This window comes from Heloderma suspectum, chromosome 2 (assembly GCF_057233095.1).
Source record: "Heloderma suspectum isolate Gila_16-S chromosome 2, 16-S_ref, whole genome shotgun sequence".
NCBI classification, from domain to species: domain Eukaryota; kingdom Metazoa; phylum Chordata; class Lepidosauria; order Squamata; family Helodermatidae; genus Heloderma; species Heloderma suspectum.
In genome coordinates, this window is record NC_139459.1 from 187,030,637 (window position 1) to 187,052,400 (window position 21,764).

At 47.8% G+C, this 21,764-nt stretch overlaps 1 protein-coding gene across 1 annotated transcript in view; it reads left to right on the forward strand.

The window, feature by feature from the left end:
* Window positions 1-17,789, forward strand: part of MAP3K12 (mitogen-activated protein kinase kinase kinase 12) — a 116,839-nt gene extending 99,050 nt beyond the window's left edge. The window contains exons 8-14 of the mRNA XM_084836740.1: window positions 1,433-1,542; window positions 2,479-2,595; window positions 3,645-3,782; window positions 5,551-6,106; window positions 12,256-12,326; window positions 16,586-16,859; window positions 17,569-17,789. Coding sequence (XP_084692866.1) covers window positions 1,433-1,542; window positions 2,479-2,595; window positions 3,645-3,782; window positions 5,551-6,106; window positions 12,256-12,326; window positions 16,586-16,859; window positions 17,569-17,667 — 1,365 coding nt within the window. The 3' untranslated portion in view covers window positions 17,668-17,789. The remainder of the gene's footprint in view (window positions 1-1,432; window positions 1,543-2,478; window positions 2,596-3,644; window positions 3,783-5,550; window positions 6,107-12,255; window positions 12,327-16,585; window positions 16,860-17,568) is intronic.
* Window positions 17,790-21,764: the final 3,975 nt, after the last annotated feature.

Below are 21,764 nucleotides of genomic sequence, written 5' to 3' on the forward strand. Positions count from 1 at the left end.
TCCCCCCAACACGTCAACAAGGCTACAGCTCCCTTCTCTGCCCTGCATGGCTACTACCCCTTCATTTTCTCCTGACGGAGAGGTTCCCTCTCTTCTCGCTGCGCTATGTGTTATATTATGTATTTATCCACAACATTTATAAACCACCTTTCCTCCAAGGAGTTCAGGGGTGGCAAATGTGGTTCTCTCCCCACCCCCCGCCATCTTATCCTCACAACAAGCTTGTGAGATAGGCTCGGCTGAGAGATACAGTGGCTGGCGAAAGAGAGAGGGCTTTCTTCGCCCCACACTAATTGAAGCCTCACGTGCGAAAACACTCTTGCAACGCAGTTGTCTAAGCTTCTTTACTCAGAAGTAAGTCTCGTTGAGTTGAATGGGGCTTTCTCTCTAGTAAGTGTGCTTTGGATTGCCGTCACCTTTGCCACTGCTCACAGTAGGCATGTTAATTATTTTATTTGGTACATTTATATCCTGCCTTTCTTCCATCATAGAGATCAAGGTGACATGCATGAGATTCTCAGGGGGTCTCCCATCCAGGCTCTGACCAGAGCCAGACCTGCTTAGCTGCAGCCGGGTGGCTGCATTACATGCCCCCAGATTATGCTGTGACACCTCTGTGTCCTGTGCTTGCACAACAAAACCAGCCCCTAGTCAGCACAGCGAACAGAGCTGCAATAGATGCTTGTGCCCTTTGGTGGGATTTTCACAGCCACCTATTATAACACCCACGACAAGAATTACACACCTCATGCCTTGATGCAGTTTTTGGCCCTGTTTTTTCAAATTTCCCAAATTCATGTAACTTTCAGTATATTATGTGCCTGTCCACATGCGAGCTCATGTCACCTAGAGTGAGGTTTTTTACAGTTCTCCTTAAGGGTGAAATTGACAGGTCCTGTTCAGTCAATTTCATTACTCCCTTTTCTTGTTTGGGGCTTGAAGAGGCAGCTCCAATTAGGAATTAGGAAAATGAAGTGATTGGGTATTTCTTCTGGAGAAAGGCTCTCTTCTTCTCCCATTATTTCTGTATAGTTATCAAGCTACCAAGTTGGATCAGAGGTATAATGCTGCAGTATCAGTGAGGGGGCAATGCTGTTGTTGCTCTGCAGACATCATAATCTGCATGAAGCCACGGATTCCAGCTGTCTCCCTGTTCTTCTTCCGGTTTTGCCAACTGGCCGCTCGGTTCTCTTAATCTCATCTTTGAAGAGATGTCTGCCACTCGGGGTGGGGGAGTAACTGTCAGATGCCAGGTTGTTCGTGATCCTGAAGCGGTGTGAGTGTGTTGTATATCCATTACATTGTGTACACCTTTTCTTACAGAATACTGTTGGAAGCACAATGTGGAATTGTTTCTTGTTCTCAGTGGGTTTGAATTGTGGAGGTTCACAATCCAGGGCAAAAGATTATAGATCTCCTTTCTGTCCCACAGGCAGAATGGCGGGAGGAGGTGAAGCTGCATTTCGAAAAGATCAAATCTGAGGGGACCTGTCTACACCGGTTGGAGGAGGAGCTGATCCACCGGCGGCGAGAAGAGCTCAGGTAAGGTGGACATGGGAGCATTAATGATAAATATATGAAGATCCCCTATACACATGTTGTTAGCAATGGGTGCTTCTAAATAGGGTTGCATATATTGGGATGGATCCAGCAGTGTCATTCCACCTGCAGAAGAGATACTGCTGGCAGAACGGGGCCTCCCCTTCTTCTTCTCCCTCCTGCACACACCCCAAATCTGCTCCAGAGGGTTGGGAGACCCTCCAGAGCATATTTGTAGGGTGCACGGAAGCTACAGGGGCAAAGAGAAGACGGGGAAGTCCTGTTCTGCCAGCACTATCTGTTCCACTGGCAGAACAACGAAGTGGATCCAACCCATTCTGTGCACCTGCTGTAACTTGACATCCTGAAAATCTCAGCATTCCTTTTTTCACCCCAAACCTCCAAAGTCTCTAGCCCTCATGACTGCACAGAACATCATACCCCTTCCTTCATTTCCCCACCATTCCCTTTATTTAAATAAAGAACTAAATATTTGAAGACTGTAATTGTGGAAGCCTGAGTGCATGCAACTCCCTCCTTCTCTGGAGCCTCCAGTGCTGCAATGGCATTGTCCCAGATGCCAGGGACCGGGGATGTACACTTTTCCAAGGGCACCCAAGTCTACAGCTATTAGCCACCTTGGAAACTACAGCTCCTATGGCTCTTTATGCCTGGGAAGCTGCTCACCAGGGAGTTGGTGCTCAGTGTTGATGTGATTGGGAGCACAATTTCAGAACTGGACTTTGAGGCTAGGGATGGGGGAAATGAGCCATTTTCAGGTCTTTGGGGGAATACCTTGGTTTCCTGAGCCCAGTTCCAAATCGAGCCACGGAGGATTTTGCCCATCACTTGGGGAGAGGGAGAAAGAGAGAGTGTTGTTCTTGAGGCCTATCCTGATGGGACAATTGTCAGCATCTTTCCTCCTCTCTCCATCCTCAGGCATGCCTTGGACATCCGGGAACACTACGAGCGCAAGCTGGAGCGGGCCAACAACCTCTACATGGAGCTCAACTCCCTCATGTTGCAGCTGGAGCTCAAGGAGAAGGAGCTGCTCCGGTGAGAGCAGAAGGAAGCTCCCAGCAGAACCTGCCAGGGATGCTACGCCTTGCCATGGATATTTCACAAGCGGCCTTATTTTTGCCTTGAGCAAAGGCAGAAGGGCCAGCGTCTGTGTCCCTGCCCACCCCCTCACTCTGACGACAGGCTAGTTAACTCCTCCTTTCCCCGGTGTGAGCGGCAGCAGACAATTTGGCAGAGCCCCTTCCCTTACCATGCCCCTCGCTCGCCCTTGCATGGAAGGGAGCAGCAGCCAAAGTGCATAAGCCGCCTTGAGCACCACTTGGCAGAAAGGTGGGACACAAAGACAACAGACAGTGAAATAACAGGAACAGAAGGGCAAGGCTCAGCTGAATCCTCTGTTGCTGTTCGCTCTGGGGAGGAGTGGGTTCAAGAGCCCCTTTGCCTTTATTTTGGCTTGGGAAAAGCAACGGAGGTGCATAAGAAAGGGAGGAGGCAGCCCTTTGGAAAGGGAGCTATGCTGGGGCAACTGGTTGCCTATTATTTATTTATTATTTATGTATTTGTTGCATTTATATCCCACCCTTTTTCCCTCTTGCAAAGAACCCAAGGCAGCTTACATGCTCCTCCTGCTCTCCATTTTATCCTCACAACAACCCTGTGAGGTAGGTTAGGCTAAGAGCCAGTGACTGACCCAAAGTCAACCAATGACCTTCATGGCTGAGCAGGGACTAGAACCTGGGTTTCCCCAGTCCCAGTCCAACAGTCTAACCACTACACCACACTACACTATATCAAATGTATATACCACCCATCTGGCAGATGCCCTTGAAGCGGTTTACCTACAAAGAAAACACAACCCCCAAAGAAAACATAATACGTTAACAAACAAAACAATGAATACAACAATAGAAATATGACAATATTATAGAGCCAACAGTAAAGTTAATAATCAGAGCAACAGATTAAAAATTAAATGTCTGTTGGAAGAGGAAGATCTTAAGCTGGCGTCTAAAGGTGTACAACGGATGTATATATTCTGTCTCTGCATCCTCGTTTGTTCTCCATTTTCCCACCCACATCCACAGGAGGGAGCAAGCTCTGGAGAAGAAGTACCCGGGGCTCTTTAAGCACCATCAGTCCCGTAGCCTCCTGCATGGCAACACAGTGGAGAAACTGATCAAGAAGAGGAATGTGCCTCAGAAGCTCTCTCCACACAGCAAGAGGTGAGGCATGGCTGAGAAAGGCTGATGACAGAAGGAGCGTATCTTAAGGGATGCTTCACAGTGACCATTACAAGGCCCATCAAAGAATGATGGTGTGGACTAGTGTGTATAGCATGATTCCATGGGAGTCCAGACGTAGGGGGAAATATAGACATTGGGTGCAGAACTTAGCTTCCTGAGAATCTCAGCAAGTTTCTAGCCCCTGTCATTATGAAGATATACTTGGAAGTGTGTAGGTAATGCCTGATGAATTTCAGAAGCCAGAGGCGACTGCTTAAGATGCCCTGTGGCTGTCTTCAGTGCCCTACGGAGCTGCTGGGCTCCTCCTCATGCCTAGCAAAACCAGAATAAATTATGCACAGTATTTAAAAGTGTGGAATAAATTAGACAAAATAAACAAAATTATGCACATTCAGTTCATTTGTTCATCAGTTCATCATGCATGCAGGTTGCAGAATTCAGCTTTTCTGGGTGCAGAATTTAGATTTTTTGACTACAGAATATTAGTGGAGAATCCTGCAACCTGAAAATACTAGCTTTATTCTGATATCATTTGCCAAAAACAAATCAAGTTTCCAGCCTTATGACTTCAGAATAAGCATGGAAATGTGAAGTCAGTACGTGGTGGAATCTCAAAACTCAGAGGAAAGGAGAATATAATTTCCAGTGGCCAGGGAATAGGGCTTCAATGCTCTGGGTATCTCCTCATCCTTTCACCATTGTGCGAATATATATATATGTGGATCCATTTATTTTGTTCAGGTCACAGAATGTTTGGGGGAGGGGGTTGCAAAATTTAGAGGAGAAAATTTTGGTGCCGCATGTGCAACAGCCTTGGACCAGATCATCCTGCAGCATTACAAATCTGGCTCAAAATTATGAAGTGGGACATACAATATAACACAGAGATGGGAAACAGAGGCTTCAAGTAGCTCCCGCCTGTACAGGCAGAGTGCACGTTGCACAGTGGTTGCTAGGCTGAGCCATTCTTTCTGTGTATGGGGAGTGTTCAGACATGGGATTTTGCCAACTGTGTGGCTCAGCTCTTACCTTTTTCTAGCAGGAGAAGACGGATGTGTGTAGTTCTTGGAGCAATGGATGGAGAGCCAGAGGGTGGGATTCTGCCAGGGATTTTGATACCATCCTGCTTCCATTTAGCCCAACCTCTGCTTCTAACAAGAGGGAAAACGAGATGGGGGCAGACAAACCCACCCTGTCAGGGACTCAGAAAGGCAGTGCTCTTTCCTCTCCGGCCTTTGCGAGTGTAGAGACTGGGTTGTTTGTATGTCAGTTTGTTTCCAAACTCTGTATCATGATGATGATAAGTAGAATTATGATAACGATTATTTTATTTCATTATGTATTTATTTTAGGCCTTATAGTCTGCCTTTTTATATATGTTTCAAGGTGGCTAATAATTTATAATACAATAAAACATCATTAAAAACAGCAATAGTGAAATCGCTTTATTGTGAAATGAATAAAAGCAGATAGGAGCAATAAAGTGAGGACCAACAGGGGGAGCCAAGATGCTAAAAGGCTAAATTGAAATGTTGTCGTAGCAGTAGCAGTGGTAGTACTAGTAGTAATAGTAGTAGTACTACTAGTAGTAGTACTAGTAGTATCTGCTGCTGTTGTTATTGTAATTCATATTACTTCCCTTCTGCAGGCCTGACGTTCAATAATAATTCAATATTTAATGACGATGGTATGTGTTGTAGTCACTGCTGCTGCTGCTGCTGTCATTCGCATTACTGCTCTTCTGCAGGCCTGACATTCTGAAGACGGAGGTGATCATGGACCCAGCCCTGCCCCAGCTGGCCATTCCCATGTGCCAGAAAGGCCCCCCATCCCCTGGGCGCAGCCGCCGTGCTAAGTCGCGCTACCGCAAGGTGAGCACCCGGGGCAGCTGTGGGGAGCTGGCCGAGCCAGGGGGAGCCAAGCGCTTGGAGCCCTGCGCGGCCCTGCGGGGGCTCCAGCACGACCTGCTGCTGCGCAAGATGTCGTCTTCCAGCCCTGACCTCATCTCCACAACTCTGGGAGCCGAAGGCCGCAAGGGGGCGGCCGGGCCCGAATCCCCACCAACGGAGCAGCCCCGCAGCGAGACGCCCAGCGAAGACACGGCCTCCGTGCCCTGCTCCAGCAGCCCCGAGTCGCCCTCTTCTCGGCAGGGCGCGGTGGGGCCACCAGGAAAGGCAAGGCTGCAGCCGGGAGAGGAGGTGGAGCGGGAACAGGGCAGGGGCAGCCGGGCAGGGGCCATGCCGCAATCCCAGCACCTCACGCCAGCAGCCATGTTGTATCGGGCAGCCGTCACTCGGAGCCAGGTAGGCTGGGAAAGGGAATGGAGGCACTTCCTTCCTTTTATTTTTGTACAAAACAGATTTGAAAATGTCTAGGCAATACGCAGTGTATTCTAGGGTGGCCAGGTGTCCTCTTTTACAGAGGACAGTTCTCTATTTGAAAGACTGCCAGAGAACCGTCCTCTGTTGTGAAGGTTCCTCTGTTGGAAGGGCTGTCCTGTCCACTTCCAGTTTAACAGTGAAGAACCATCAGAACTCTTGCCCATCCAGTTATCTCCTGCACGGCAGACTGAACAGGCAGGCGCACAGGTCACCTGGTCACAGTCTTCCCCGTGATGCTGAGATGGACTGTATTTCTATTGAAATTGTAAGAATTATTTCTAAATTTGCATCTATACATAGAAATTAGCATAAGCAAATGTTATGCAAATCACTATCCTCTTTTGTCCTCTCTTTTTTTGGTGATGCAGGAGGGGTGGCCCTTCTGCATTCCACTTGCCTCCTCCCTCCTCCCCATATTGCTCTGAGGAGCAATAAACAAATTATGTGCAGCAGGCAAGCGTACGTGGAAGTGGATGATGCATCTCTTCCACTTGTCGCTGGTTACTGTATCCCTGTTGCATCCAATTTAAGAATTTGATCTAGACTAGATGGCTGTTTGTTTGCTTGTTTAACAAGCTGTATTTCTCAGCAATTTTTCAATGTAAGTTTCTGATTGGTTGACAGTGCAAACCCCAAAACTACAAGATCATAAAAACAACTGAAATTGAACAAAATAAAAATCACACACACACACACACATGGAATATGTATGACCACATAGCAACAGAAACATTTAAAAGGGCATCTCTCCTGAAGGCACAACAAAAGAGAAATGTCTTCTCGTGCCTCCAAAAAGAGGACAGGAAAGAGGACAAGTGAACATCCCAGGGGTAGGGCATTCCAGAGTTCTGGAGTCACCACAGAGAAGGCCCTGATTCTTGTGGAAGCTAATTTAGCATCCACATGAGCTGTTGCTCATGTATTTTAGGAGCAGTCATCAGGCCCCACAGAAGTTTATATGGGGAAAGTTAGTCCCTGAGATCATCAAGACCCAGAATGTTTAGCACTTTATAGGTCAAAACCTGCTCCCAGAATTGGGTCTGAAAGCAAGCTGGTAACCACTGTGGTTATTCTACATTTAAATGTAGTTGCTCATGTTGTTTTTTTCTCCTTCTGATGTATCATCTTTGCTTTCATTCTACGTACTGTCCCACTCCTTGGTTCCTCCAGTTCTTTTTTTTTTGCTTGTGAATCCCTGCATTTTCATTCTGTTTCTCAACTCTGTCATTTTTTGTTGATTGCTTCTTATTTCAGGAGCAATCAGTTGAGATCCGGTCTATTCAGTCTCTCCCAGTTTTTAAAGAGTATCTCAGCACTTGTTTGTTTCAAATAGTTCATCCATGATTGTACTATTCTGTCTCTTCCTTCAATCTTTTTTTTCCCTTTCCTTTCTTTCTCTCCAGCACCCCCACCCTTACTTTCTTATGTGTTTGTCTTGTAGTTTAGATTGTGAGCAGGGCCCTGTGTATTTTAACACTTTTTATGGCCTAGAAGTAGGGTGGCCAAGTGTCCTACTTGACAGAGGGCAGTCCTCTATTTGAAAGTGTCCTCTATTTGAAGGGATATCTGGTCCGAGTCTGGTTTCAAGATAAAGGGTTCTAAGGAAGGAGAGCAGGGAAGGGCCTTGAAGCTGCCCATCCACACTTCCCACCTGGACAGCAGACTGAGCTGGCACACAGGTCACCTGGTCACAGCCTTCCCCACTATGGTGAGATGTGTTGTAGTTCTACTTAATTACTACAATTTAAGTAGAAATCCAATACATCTAATTTCTAAATTTTCATCTATAAATTTAAATTAGTATATGTAAATGTTATGCAAATCTATGTCTTGTCACCTTTTTTGGTGGTGAATTTCCTCTTGTTTGGCAATGTGTAAATGGCCACCCTGTGTAGGAGTTTCAGAAGTGATCGATATTATTGCTTACATCAGTTACAGAATCCAGCTTTTCTTACGGCAGAATTAGGATTCTCTTGATGCAGAATTTTTCCTTCCCTGACCCCCTTAGTGCAGAATATATGCAAACCTGAACTGAATCAAGAAGTAAGAATGCTGCTCTTCACTTCCGGGTCCATCCCCAAATTTCTAAGGGATGTCAGTAAATCTGGTTCCTCCAGGCTAAACCTGGCTGCTCTTGCCATGGAACAAAAAAGAGTATCCTGAGTTAGGAAAGCTCTGGCTATATCTGTTTCCACAAGTTTGCTGCCCAAGCATAGAAGCTGATGTCTGCTGCAAGCTTTGGAATCCTGAAATGAGCAGAATTAAATTCAGTTTTCATTTAAAAGCTAGTCACGTTTCTAGTTCCTATGAGCACATAACAACATGTAGTCAGTTTCTGAGATGGTCTTCAAAGCCAAAGGAGGCAGAGCAGGATTTTTTAGTGGACAGTTGGTCTCCTGGATCCATGTCTTTTCTTCATCTCACTTATCTCTGCCTAAAGTCAGATTGGCATTTAAATCAGTCCATCAGAATTCTGCACCAAGGTAATCCTCCTTTTGTGCCCAGAAAAGCTGAATTCTGAAATCTGCTACCCCATCCCTCCCCTGGCCCCCTCCCCACCCCACTCCACTTTTTCTGCCACCACCTTTCAGGGCAGCACAGCCAGGCACCACAGCAACTGGACACAGGCATGGAAGCCCACCCTCGCAGAGACTGAAAACATCTGACTGCTGAGCTTGAGCCTGGCAGCTTGTTTTTTTTGGGGGGGGGGGGGCAAATAGCTAATTCTCTGCCATGGCCACTGTGGCAGATATGGGGCAGTACCCACTGGGTGCTGTGTCTTTGCTGATTCTGTTCCACAAGCGAGAGCCTACAGAGATTTAGCACTTCTGAAGCAAGCAGAAGCAAGCAGAAGCAGCTCTTTTTCTCCAGAAACTGGGGAGGGGACTCTGGAGAAAAAGATCTGGCCCCAGATCTTCCCTTCGCTGCCAGCGGTTTTGAGGGGGGCAGGGGAAGGAGCCACCTGTGATCCCACCTTCTGATGCCATCGCCAGCATGATATTCCAGACCTATCATTGTGAGGGCAGTACCATCTGGCTTTAAACCTGATTATGGTGAACTGCTTTGAGAACCATTCTGGTTGAAAAAGTGGTATGCAAGTGTGTGTGTGTGTGTGTGTATTAGGGTGGAAGCCAAAACATTTAGCTTAAATATATTTTTTGAATACTCTGTTGTTAGTCTTTCTGTCTTTCTTCTATCGTCTATCTATCTGTCTATCAATCATTTATCTATCTGTGTTCTGTATAGATGTGTATGTGGACTAAGCAAATGTGCATACTTTTACATCATTCTAATTCAGCTAGGCAGGCATGGGCATGTGTGCAAAAACTCTATGCAGAGTACTGAAAAGTCAAGAACCCCTAACTGTCCAGCTTCTAAAATTCCACCAGACATCTTCCCAGCCTTGAGAGCTAGAAACTTTCATAGTGTCTCTAAGTTATCTGGATTGAGCCCCAATTTGTTCATCCTCACCCAGTCCATTACTGCAGCCAGGCACACCCATAGCTCCACCTGGAGAAGGAGACACTGAGTTGTGTGTCTTCAGCCTACTAGTGACAACACACTCCAAACCCCTCACTTAGCAGTCTTGTGTAGATACTGAACTGCATGAGGGATAAGATGGAATCCTGGGGGACCCTGAAGCAGAGATGCCATAGGTTCAGGCAGAAATCCCCCTGCAACACCTTTTGGAAACGGCCAGGCAAGTATGAGCAGAAACACTGCAAAAGTATCCTACCCACACCCAGTTCAAACAGCTGCTCTAGAAAGATGCCATGGTTGATGGTATATCAAAAGCCTCAGAGAGGTCAAGGAAAATCAACAGGGTTGGACTCCCCCGTCTCTCTCCCAACAGAGGTCATCCCACAGGTTGACTAAGGCTGTTTCAGTGCAAAATCCAGGCCTAAACCCCAACTGAAATGGACTTAGAAAATCAGATATTGTCCAAGAGATCTGATCCACTGCCACAGACTCAAGCACCTTGCCGAAGAAGGGGACATTTGCCAGTGGCCTATTACTGAGATCTTCTGGGTCCAGTGAAGGTTTCTTCAGAAGCGGTTGCACTATCGCCTCCTTTAAGGAGGCTGGGACCACTCCCTCTCTTAAAGAAGAGCTGATTATCTCCTGGGTCTGGTGAGCTGTCCCCTCCTTGCCAGGTGTAATCAGCCATGAGGGGCAAGGATCAAGCAAACACTTGGCTGGCCAAGCCCTACCAAGCACCTCAGCTTCCACAAAATGAGAGTCATCCAAAAATATACAACCAGACAAAGTTCTGGACACCTCCAAGGATTGACCTGCACCAACTGGGGAGTCCAGGTCGTGACAGATGCACTCCATGTTACCTTCAAAATGTCCTGCCAAACTGGCACATCATGCCACTGAGAATTCTAGCATGTCACTATGTGGACCTTAAATAATTTAGGGCAAGCAAAATATACTAGAGCAGAAGCAAATGTTCAGGATATTTTTGGCTTTTGAACGTCAGCTCGTAAGAGAGGCTTTTCAGAAATCTCAAGACTTGCTGATTAATCTTAAGGCAACGGTTTTGCTTGCTAAATTCAATTCTTTCTACACCTGGAGTCTCCAACATAGTGCCTCTGGGCACCAATGTGCCCACGGACCTCTCGCTTGGCACCTGACAGGCTCCAAGTTTTTTTTAATTATCCTTTTTCTTAAACAGGGAGGCCGGCATGCTGCCAAGCAAAGTGCTGCCCTCCAGCACCATCTTTATTTGGATTCAAAGGAGTGGTTTTATCTTTTGGAGCGCAGTCCACCTCTGCCTTGTACTTCAATGCTTAGGCAAGGTCCTTTCCTTTTAGCCTTACCACTTTGCCTTCTGGGAAAGGAGCCTCTTGTGACTGGCCATGCCTACCCTAGTAGCCGTTTTATGAGTGGGCAAGCCCCCCAGGGCAGCCATTCTGTGAGAGCACTATCTCAAAATTCCAAAGGTACCCACTGACCCAGAAAGGTTGGGAAGCCCTGTTTTACCCCTTCTGAACCTCCTCTCCCCAATCCAGCAAGGGCCACAGGTGTGCACTTTCCCCACCTGAAGCATTAGCCAGAGCTGTGTGCACATGGCTCTGAGTGGAGATTATGAATGCTGCCGATCAGGGTTTGGATTCAGCATCATCTTTCTGCCAGGAGAAGGATACGGCTGTGTCAGGATTGATTCTGAGTGTATGGAGATAGCAGTTCCGATTCAGAAGGGGAACAGCCAGAACCGGGGCAGGCATCTTCCCAAGCGAGTTCAGATATGGATAGGTGTGCTTCTCAGGATGCTAACACCCAGATGGCTGAGCCTGAAGCCCCCCCTCCTGTCCCTCCTACGTGAGAACCCAGGAGGAGGGGGAGGGGGAGAGCACAGGGTGTGACCTGAAGGATGCTAGACTGCGGCGCAGAGTGAAGCAGGAAAAGTCAGACGGTTGACCCGGTTGGCGATGCGGGAGGGTCGACATAGGGAAGCATCACTGGAAGGGAGGGGTTTCCCTCCCTAAGTTATTCTAGCCAGCAAGTCCGTGTTCAGATTGCTGGCAACATCGTAGCTCCCATTTGGATCCCCTGTTGTCGTTCCTTTGTAGCCTGAGAGTCTTCAAGGATTTGCATCTGTAACCTGTTGATAATGAATTAAAGGCATGAGACTGAAGCCTCTCTTCTTGTGTGTGTGCATGAGGAAGGTGGGGGCCAAGGGAACGTGACAGGCTGGTGGAATGGGACTTCCACATCCTCTCATCCCCCCCCCTCCCGGAGGGGGCGGGAGCTGCAGGGGAAGGGAGAGAACGCGGAAGTCCCATTTCACCAGCACTGTCCCAATCCAATCTGGATTCAAACCCAGCTGTTCAGGATAGGAAGTGGGGCGGGGCTGATTGGCACTATTCTAGCTGGACCTGTGTACATTCAGCCCTGACTGCTGCCCATGCAGAGGTCTCGACTTGGGGCCCTACATCCAACATGCTAAACATGCTCACAGAACGCCCCTTAAAAAAATGGTTGGAGGTTTGATTTGATTTGGTTTCTCGGTTCACTTTCAGTTCCGCTGTGATCCTGACATTGCTTCTTTTCCCTTCTTGGCTCAGAAGCGTGGGGTCTCCTCAGAGGAGGAAGAAGGCGAGGTGGACAGCGAGGTAGACCTCCCCCTCCGGCAAAGGTGAGTGTTTTGCCTGGGTTCACATCTCACCTTGTTGAGCATACTGAGGTGGGGAAGGTGAGGACCGGGTCCCTTTGAAGGCCTCTCCAGGTAGTCTGTGTTTGTGCAATTATTTCGTGCAACAATAGAGGTACCATTATCGTGGCGGTTTCTTGATCGTGAGCCATTAGCGTACACAACATTTGACAAAGCAGTCATCGTAATTTGGGTCACAGAATTTTCAGAACACTGCACAAACTATCCGGGAAAGTCTTTTAAGCAATTGCTGCCTGCGAAAACTACACTAAATAATACATTGAGTAATACTAGGGACTTGTCCATATTTTTCCATTTGAGGAGCATTCTTGAACATATGCAAGACTGCTTGGGAACTTGTGTAACCTGCCTTCAGCTCCATCATAGGTGAAAGGTGGAATATGAACAAATAAAATACATCCACACTTTTACCCTTACTAAAGTCATTTGAAACCTGTTGGTTTAAGCTATACCTTTTTAATTGATCACCCTTTTGTTGGTTGGAGCATCATAACATGATTTTCCCTTTCTATACATATTTACAAGTGTGTTCTCCTAATTCCGTTAATCCCATTGTTGTTGTTTTTAAATTATGCAGATTAATCTGGAATAACCTTGATCACTGATGCAGATTGTCACTGAACAGTCAAAGGCTCTTTAGATGAAAGGAAAAGATATATTCTTTGACTTAGGGGCCAAAGCTCAGCATTGTTCTTAGTGTCAGGAACCTGAACCTATTTATTTGTTTGTTTGTTTGTTTGTTTATTTATTTATTTTATTAATCACCCATCTGGCTGATTAACCCAGCCACTCTGGGCAATGTACAACAACAAAACAGTTAAAACAATAAAATTCCACATTAAAAACATTATAAAAAATACCCTAACCCACCCCAAACGCCTGCCTGAACAACCACGTTTTTAATGCATGGTGGAAGCTCATTAAAGAGGGGGCATGGCGGAGTTCCCTAGGGAGGGAGTTCCACAGAGTGGGGGCCACCACAGGGAAGGCCCTCTGCCTCGTCCTCACCAGCCTAGCTGTCCTGGCTGATGGGACAGAGAGAAGGCCATCTGAGGCTGATCTTGTTAAGCGGCCTGTCTGGTGTTGCTGGAGGCGCTCCTTAAGATAGGCTGGGCTGGAACCATATAGGGTTTTAAAGGTCAAAACTGACACCTTGAAATTGGCCCAGAAAACAACTGGTAACCCAATGGCTGGGTTTGCACATAATGCTAATCCATGGGTATGGGTTGTTGAATTCTGGGTTGTCATGATGTGGGAACCCAGCCACACTAACAAACCATGGTTTGTTAACCACAAACAACCCAAAAAGAGAACCCATGTTTTGTTGTTGGGTTATGAACTCTGGGTTGTTTAAACCATAGGTTGTTGATAGCTGTGAACCCAGAACTGTGGGTTGTTCATGGGCTGTTTCACCAGGCTTAGAGGTGGTGGGCAAGAGTGGTAAAAAAAAAAACACCAGCCACTCTACATGCCAGTACTACAGCACCACAAAAGCATTTGGGATACAGGGAGGGAACTGGAAAAGGAGGAGGGAAACAACCCAGGGATTGAGAAAGAAGCCACGGTTTGTTTGTCTGCATAGGGCAACAAACCACTGGTTAAATAAACCATGGGCTAGTGTTATGTGCAAACCAGGTCAGTATGTGGTATAGGCCTACTAAGACTGTACCACCTTGGAATAGTTTATTTCTTTGTTTCTTATGCTTTTAGAATGCTCAATGACCAGTTATCTGGGCAGTATACAGGCAAATAGGGTTGGATTCAGACTTAACTGCACTTAAGAGCAGACCCATTGAAATCAATGGGACTGAAGTTAGTCATGACTAACTTCAGTCCCTTTAATTTCATTGGATCTACTCTTGAGTATGGCTAAGTCTGGATCCAGCCCATAACATACAAAATCACAATATAACAAAGATGTATTAAAACAGCACAAAATAAAACCATGGGATAGAAACAATGCAGTACATAATAAAACCAAAGTAAAACCAACTACAAAAAGAAAACAGTGCAAAGATCTAAAAGTGCTCCAACAGGTCTTCAGATGCCTGGGGAAATAAGCAGGTCTTCAGCTAGCCCTGAAAATACCATGATGTCAGTGCCAGAAGAGCCCCTCTGGGGAGGGCTTTCCACAATGATGGATCCAGCAGCATCCCCCAAATTATGAATCTGACCCTTTAGGGCAGTGGTGGGGAACCTCAGGCCCAGAAGCCAAATCCACCCCTCCAAGGGGACCGATGTGGCCCTCCAGGGTTTCCCAGATGGCCATGCCCATTTCCACTGGCCCCACCCCCTTTTATTGTCAAGTGGTTTCCTGGCTTTTGTGCATTTTTTCCCCATTCTAAAAAGTTGAAATGTCTCTCCGAAGACTTAATTATTGGCAGGAAGTACTTTAAGGTACAATATGCTGGTATTTTTTGCACTTTAGCCCCCCCCCCCCCCCGGAGAACTGAAAGACATTCCTTACCCGTTCACTTGTATGTGAGTGTGTATGTAGGCATGCGCGGTCCTGCAACCCCCTGGCAAGTATTACATGTGGCCCTTGGGACTGAAAAGGTTGTGCAACCCTGCTTTAAGGGGAGAGCAACCTCCTCCAGAACAGGGTGAACATCACTTAACTGGACAGATGAATCAGCTCTGCCTTTTCTGGATTAAGTCTCAGAAGGGAGGCTCTGAATCGTCTCTCAATCTCCCACGTAAAGAGTTCCCTGCATGTAAAGCCTTCCCCAATTCAGTGCCTGCCAGATGTGTTCGCCTATAATTCCCATCATCCCCAGTCAGCTTGGGTGATGGGAGCAATGGAAGACATCACAGAATCATAGAATAGTCGGGTTGGAAGGGGCCTATAAGACCGTCGAGTCCAACCCCCTGCTCAGTGCAGGAACCCAAGTCAGAGCATCCCTGACAGATGGCTGTCCAGCCTCATCTTGAACGCCTCCAGTGTGGGAGAGCCCACCACCTCCCTAGGGAATGGGTTCCATTGTCGTATTGCTCTAACAGTCAGGAAGTTTTTCCTGATGTTCAGCCGGAATCTGGCTTCCTGTAACTTGAGCCCATTATTCTGTGTCCTGCAATTTGGGGGGAGGCTGAACTAGCATGGTAGGCAGAAGATTAAACTAGGCCAAGAAGACTAAAGTCAGCCCAGACCCACCTCCCTGTCATGCTGGCTTTCTACATGTGGGGTGACTCTGATGATCAATTAGTCCTGGAAATCTATGAAGCTCTTTGATGGAGCTAGACACTACTGGAGATTCAGGGATGCAGCTATGTATCTCCTCCTCTTCTCTCCTAAAATAAAATGTGTGATCTCACTACACTGTGCTCTTGAGTTTCTCCATCCCCACTCCTCTCTGCTTAATTGGGAGCTGATTGCATGCGTGTGTGTATGGAGGGGAGACATCAGGTTGGATCCAGACTTAAACTGGAGCAACTGTGCCAGCAGAAGTGGATCTCACACACACCCTCTTTCCCACAGCAGCCCCTCCAGCCCCCTGAAAATGCTATACAGAGAGTCAGGAGACCCTGCTGAATGGGGTGAACAGTGGGGGGAGGGGGGATCCCCAAAAATCAGGCAGAGGGCTGTTCCGCAGCCGGAGCCCTTCCTCAGGCAGATTCTGGATCCAGCCCTTGCAGTGCAGTGATGTCTTGTCATTTGTTTGGTTTTAGTACGTTGCCAGGGAAGGAGAAGGAGATACATCACTCCAGTTTCTGTCGGCAGCCACACGTACCCTGTAACATCTCGTTCCAGCTTCAGTCTTGAAATCTATGTAGCAGGGTGCTGTCATTCACTTGAATGGATATCTTCCTGCAAGCACCATTTCCAGATTCCTGGCCACTTCCAGCAGCTTCTCTAGACTGTCTAGACCTCTAGACAGCTTCTCTAGACTTCTCTAGACCTTAGATAATTTTAGTCTCTGGATATCATGGTCTTACGGACACTCCCACCCGCCCACCCCTCTTTAGATGCCACGCGCATCACTTGGTAAACTAGACCCTGCTGCGTTTGAGGGCCCTCCAGCTCATTTCACTGAATGGGGCTCTGGACTTCTGCCCCAAATTCCTGCCCTGCTGGTACCACTTCTAGGCCCTTCCTTGAAAGTTGGGGCCTCCACAAGGGATTGAGAGCACGCCACATTTTTTAAAAAAAACTGTACTTCACTATGGGGGAGGGGTCTCCGCAGCTCGCCACGACTGACAGATGCCTCTCTTCCCCTCTTCCCCAGGTGGCCTCAGGCGATGAGCAAGCGGCAATCGCTCTCCACCTTCAGCTCTGAGAACTTCTCTGACGGGGACGGCGAGGAGGGCACGGGCAGCGAGGGGACCACGGCTTCCCACAGTGGTGGCACTCCTGACGTGGCCAGCACCAACACAGACGAACGGCTGGATGCCGAACGCTCAGATGACGACATCCTAGGCCACTCCGATGGGCTGTCCGAAAAGGAGGCGGCCATTCGGCTCGTCAAGCGCCAGCTCAGTGCCGAGCAGAACGTTGGAGAGGTGGGTGCGGAGCAAGCATGCCCGGGGGCTGACATCACTTTTGGTGCCGCGAATACCGCAGGGACTGCGGGCCTTCTTGGTTTTGACTCAGGATTACCCTCTGGTGGTGAACATGGGCAATGCAGGGACTTTGGGAATGCTGCTGGGCAAAAAAGTCAACCTAGTTCAGTATTACTGTAAAACTGGGCAACAGTGTCAATATTACCTATAACCCCTGAGGATTTATAACTCCTGGTCTTGGTGGCTGCTGGTTTGCTATTCATGTGAATGTACAGTATTGTAAGCAAACATGGAAGTGGCATGCAGCCTCTCAAGAGAACTGGCTTTCCTTTTAAATTATCAGGTTTCTAGCCCTTAAGGTAACGAGGAGAGCCTTAAAAGTATATGGACGATTTCTAGCAAAAGTTCCAAAACCAAAGAGATGGATTTCCAGTGGTCAAGGGGCACAGCATTCATTGCCTTTTCCCATGACCGGCAAAAGTGAAATCAATTGTGCAACATAAGCAACCAAGTGGCAAAACCACTTTATTTGCATAATGTGCAAGGGCCTGTTTTCCACTTTTCGTGGTGCAGAATGTTTGTTTTTCCAAGTGCAGCGGCCTCTATCTTGCCACCTAAATCAGGGCCTAGTATTTTGTGGAGGGGCTGGGTTCTTCCACTCTTCCTCCCACCGAATCCTCTTTTTCCAACTCTCTTCTTCTCTTTCCAGGACCCGGCTGCCTATGAGGATTCGGACTGCGACAGTGCTGAGCTGGACCATTCAGGCAGCGGGGAGGTGCAGAGACTTCCGGACATGCCCAGTTTGTGATCTCACCCGCTTGGCTTTCCCTTTCCCGGGTTGTACAGTTCCCGCCCCACCTCTGCCTCCCTGCACCACCACCTTCTCCCCAGATATTTATATAAATAATCTATAAAGCTCTATATAAATCTATATTATCTCATAATCTCTGGAAGGAGAGCCAGCACGCCTCGTCCTCCCCGCCCCCCCTCCCATTCCTGCATTCTGTCGGACTGGGGTGGTGGTGATTAAGGGTCACTTCCAGCCATCAGGGCTTGCCATTTTCACTCGGAGCAGCTGGGGACTTAGAACAAACGAACACACAAACCTGCAGTTGTTGGCCCTGCAACAAAGCAGGAAGGCTTCTAATCTACAACGTGTGGGAAGGAATCGATCCCTTCCATTCTGCTTCAAGAGTCCTGAACCTTGCGGGATCCAGCAGACGACCAACCAGCATTAGCCAGGCCTGATGAGCCACCAAGGGGCAGAGAGATAGGGAGAAGACTCAGGCTGGGAAATCATGCTTTCGCCAGCCAAAGGAAGGCGGCAAGCTGCACCGAGGGAACACTAAGGCCCTTCTCACCATCTTCTTGGCTGGACAAGGCACATCCCGGGCACCAACCAGACTGTCTCTGCGATGGACTCAATGCATGTTTGGGCCGCAGTCAGCACGGAAACTCCCTCCCAGCCCCCACAACTTGAAAATAAGTTGTTTCCTGTCCCCCAATATATCTCTTCCCACAAGTAACAACCAAAGCCGAAGTGCAACACCTCCACCTCCCAACACATACTCACACACACACACACACACACATTCCTGTGCTTGGGAACTGAGTTCAGAGCCCAGCAACTTTGCACCATCTTCTCCCTTCCCTCACTCCCTGCACTCACTCTCTCCATGGCCCCATTCCAATTTTGGGGGTGGCGGTGGGTGTGGGTGGGAAAACAGCTCCATCCTGCTCTCTGCTGGCACCAACATGCACTGCACTTTTTGTTTATTTATTTATTTATTAATTTATATAATGAGGAATGTTTACATTTGCACTTAACGTGTGTCCCTGTCAAAATGGGTCTGTATAACAGGGTGTGGGGGATTAAGGGGGGGGCGGGAGGGGCAGGAAGTGGGATTTGCAATGCTGACCCTGATTCTGCCAGACTTCTGTAATGCTTAAAAGGGGAAAGGGGGGGCCCATGGAGTTTACACTTGCAAGGAAAGCCCCCCCCCCTTTCTCTTGGTTTCTCAGGTGAAGGTCTTGGTTTAGAGAAAGATGTCCGTTTCCCCCCCTCCCTTTACATTTGTTGCTTATTTGTTTGATAAACCCCAGGGATGAGAGAGTTTAGGTCAGGCTGGCAGACGTCAACAGACCCAGGAAAGCCCCGATGTAAAAAGTCAAAGTGGCGCAGGCCAGAGGGGATCTCAGCCATGCGTTTTGGGGGTAGTGGAGCTCGTCTTTCCATCCTGACACAACCGTCTGTGTGGCGCGTGCCTCCTGGAAAAGTGACCACCCTCGAGCAATTGACAAAGGCAAAACTCCGGAAAGGAAGGGGAACAGGCTACCCCAGAATGATTTCCTGTGCGCCTCTTGATTCTCTGGCTGGATGGGTTGTGGCTTGTTCCAGACGTGCGCTCATCTGTCAGTGCTAAGGGAGGAGAGGGGTTCCTTCCAGTGGCCCTTTCACCACCTCCTGGAGCATTGTTCATAGGCCCTGCCAGAACAACACTGAAAAAATAACAGCACACTTGAATGTGCTCACAGGTCGGGCTTGATCTGTGAAGAGCTGCAGGGCAGGTGATTGCAGATGTGTAGGGGCTGGCTGTGACTTGCTCATTCACATCCAACGAGGCCCTCTCGCCTTTTGCATTTACTCACATTTTCACAGAGGTTAGCCCCCAGTCCCACCAAGAGGTTCTACATTAAAACCGTTGCGTGGCTCAGGCTTAAATGTTAAGACTTTTACAGATGGACAGAAATATTGCCCTGGTGCTAATCCCTTTCCGACCACAAGGGGGCAGGATTGCCTCAGGTGCTTAGGCAGAATAATGATGCGCTATCACAGCCTTCCCCAACCTGGCAGTCTACTGGATGTGTTGGACAGCACCTCCCAGCATCCCCAGCCAGCATCGCCATGGTGGCCAGGGGATGATGGGAGTTAGAGTCAACCACTTTCAGAGGGTCGCCAGGTCAGAGACCTCTTGTGTGCAGCAGCTTTAGGGGAGAATTCACTATAATCATAAGCAGGCTTTTGCATGGTGCTACAACCTATGGTTTACATGCATTGAGAAATGTTCAGTCCATTGGAGTTCAGATAACAAACCTGGGGTGAGGGGAGTTGCCTAACAACCCTGGAGAGCTGGATTTGAGATATCCTGCCAGTCAGGGTTGATGGTGCTAGAACAGATAGCCTACTGGCATATGTTGTAAGGCAGCTCATAATAGCCTCATGAAGTCCTGTCCCGGCTGCCAAGGCAAGCTGCTGCTGCTGCTGATCAAATTCTGTGATGGTGGCAGTTGTGGCCAGGAAATTTTCCCCAATCCACCAACCTAGGTCCTTGATGGCCCATTTCTGTATCACCTTTGCTTTACGGATCTGCAATAAAACCTCATTTTGCTACACCAGTCAGTCCATAGAGATAACCCACTCCTTAGATAGGCTCATGGGGCGAACCTCTCTCCTCCGATACGCCTAATCTCAAGCCAGATGTGGGTATTTCATCTTGCTCTTTTCAATTTTGTATGTATTCTATGTAGCTGTGGCTTTACCATGCAAACGCTGAAACTGATGCAGAATTTGGGATCTTACGAAATCTCAATTTTTATTGAAGAGAAGAGGGTAACATTTTAGCCTGCAGAGGCCCACCTCCCTCACAGTGTTTTGAGCCTATATCTTCACTGCAATATAGCTCAGCTGTGAGGACTAGCCCCTTCATTTGACATGCTCTTCAAAAAAAAGAAAAGAGGTTCTCCTATGTCTACACCATTTTCCGAGTCCAAATGACTCCAGTTCTCATAACAGTTGCAGCCTTTCACAGAGGGCAAGAAAGGCAATCACATGTTTAAACATACACTGATGTATTTAAATTTGCTGGGCTTAAGAAAAGCAGGTAGCAAAAAGAAAGGGTAAAAAACCCACACACCACAAAGAGCTGGCCAGTCCCCTTAAAACTGCCAGCCTGAGTGATCATGCAGACAGCAGATTTCCAGCTGGGGTGGATTAGACCATTGTGCCATGTTTTCATGTGTCCACCCAGCAGATGGTGTAACCAGGGAGTGAAAGTGTACAGCGTTGCCTAGCAGAGCTTTTGTGTGATCTCTTGGGGCTTCAGAGACCATTTCCACCAACCAACTGGACACCCAGTGAAAGTGCTCAGTTTTCCAGGCCTGGGCTGAGCTAAAGGCCAGTCAGACAGATGGGTGTGAGGGATTCTACCAAAAAGCCCATTAATTCCAACAGCAGGTAGAAGGAGCATAAAATCTGCCAGCTCTGCAGGAGGCACACTAGACATAGCAAACCAATCTCTAGCTGCTAGCAGTTTCCACTGGGTTAGCATTCAATAATGCAGGGATGCCCTAGCCACGGACCAAAAAGGCATAGTTCTTACCCCCCTGCCCCACACCCAGGCATTAAGCATAGTGACATCAGCAGCTTTTCCTATGCCCACAGGAGATCCATCTGCTCTCTGCCAATCTTTAAAGCAGGGAGAGCAAGAAAGATCTCCCTAGAGCTCGGGGAAAACATTTTAAAAGAAAGGATTTGAAATTGCATCTGCCAATGGAGCAAAAGGAGTTTTGCAAGGACTCCAAATTGAACTCCCGTCAAGTGGCTCAGAACCTCATTTTTGTTTTTGTGAAATGTATGGCCCACCTCCTCCTGAAGACTTGTAGCAGGCAATAATTCTGTTTAAATGATCTGTTAAAATGCAAGGAAAAACGAGTTTTAAAAATGCTCAGCACCATCATAGTTCCTTGCCTTTCCCGCACGACTAGCCCAAACAGAATAAATTATGCCATTTAGGAAACCATATACATGTGTGTATAATTTAGACAGAACTCTGTACCATTTCCTTTGTGCAGAATTTAAGGTTTTGAGCCACTTAAACAGAGTCCAGCACACCTTACTCTAAGTTC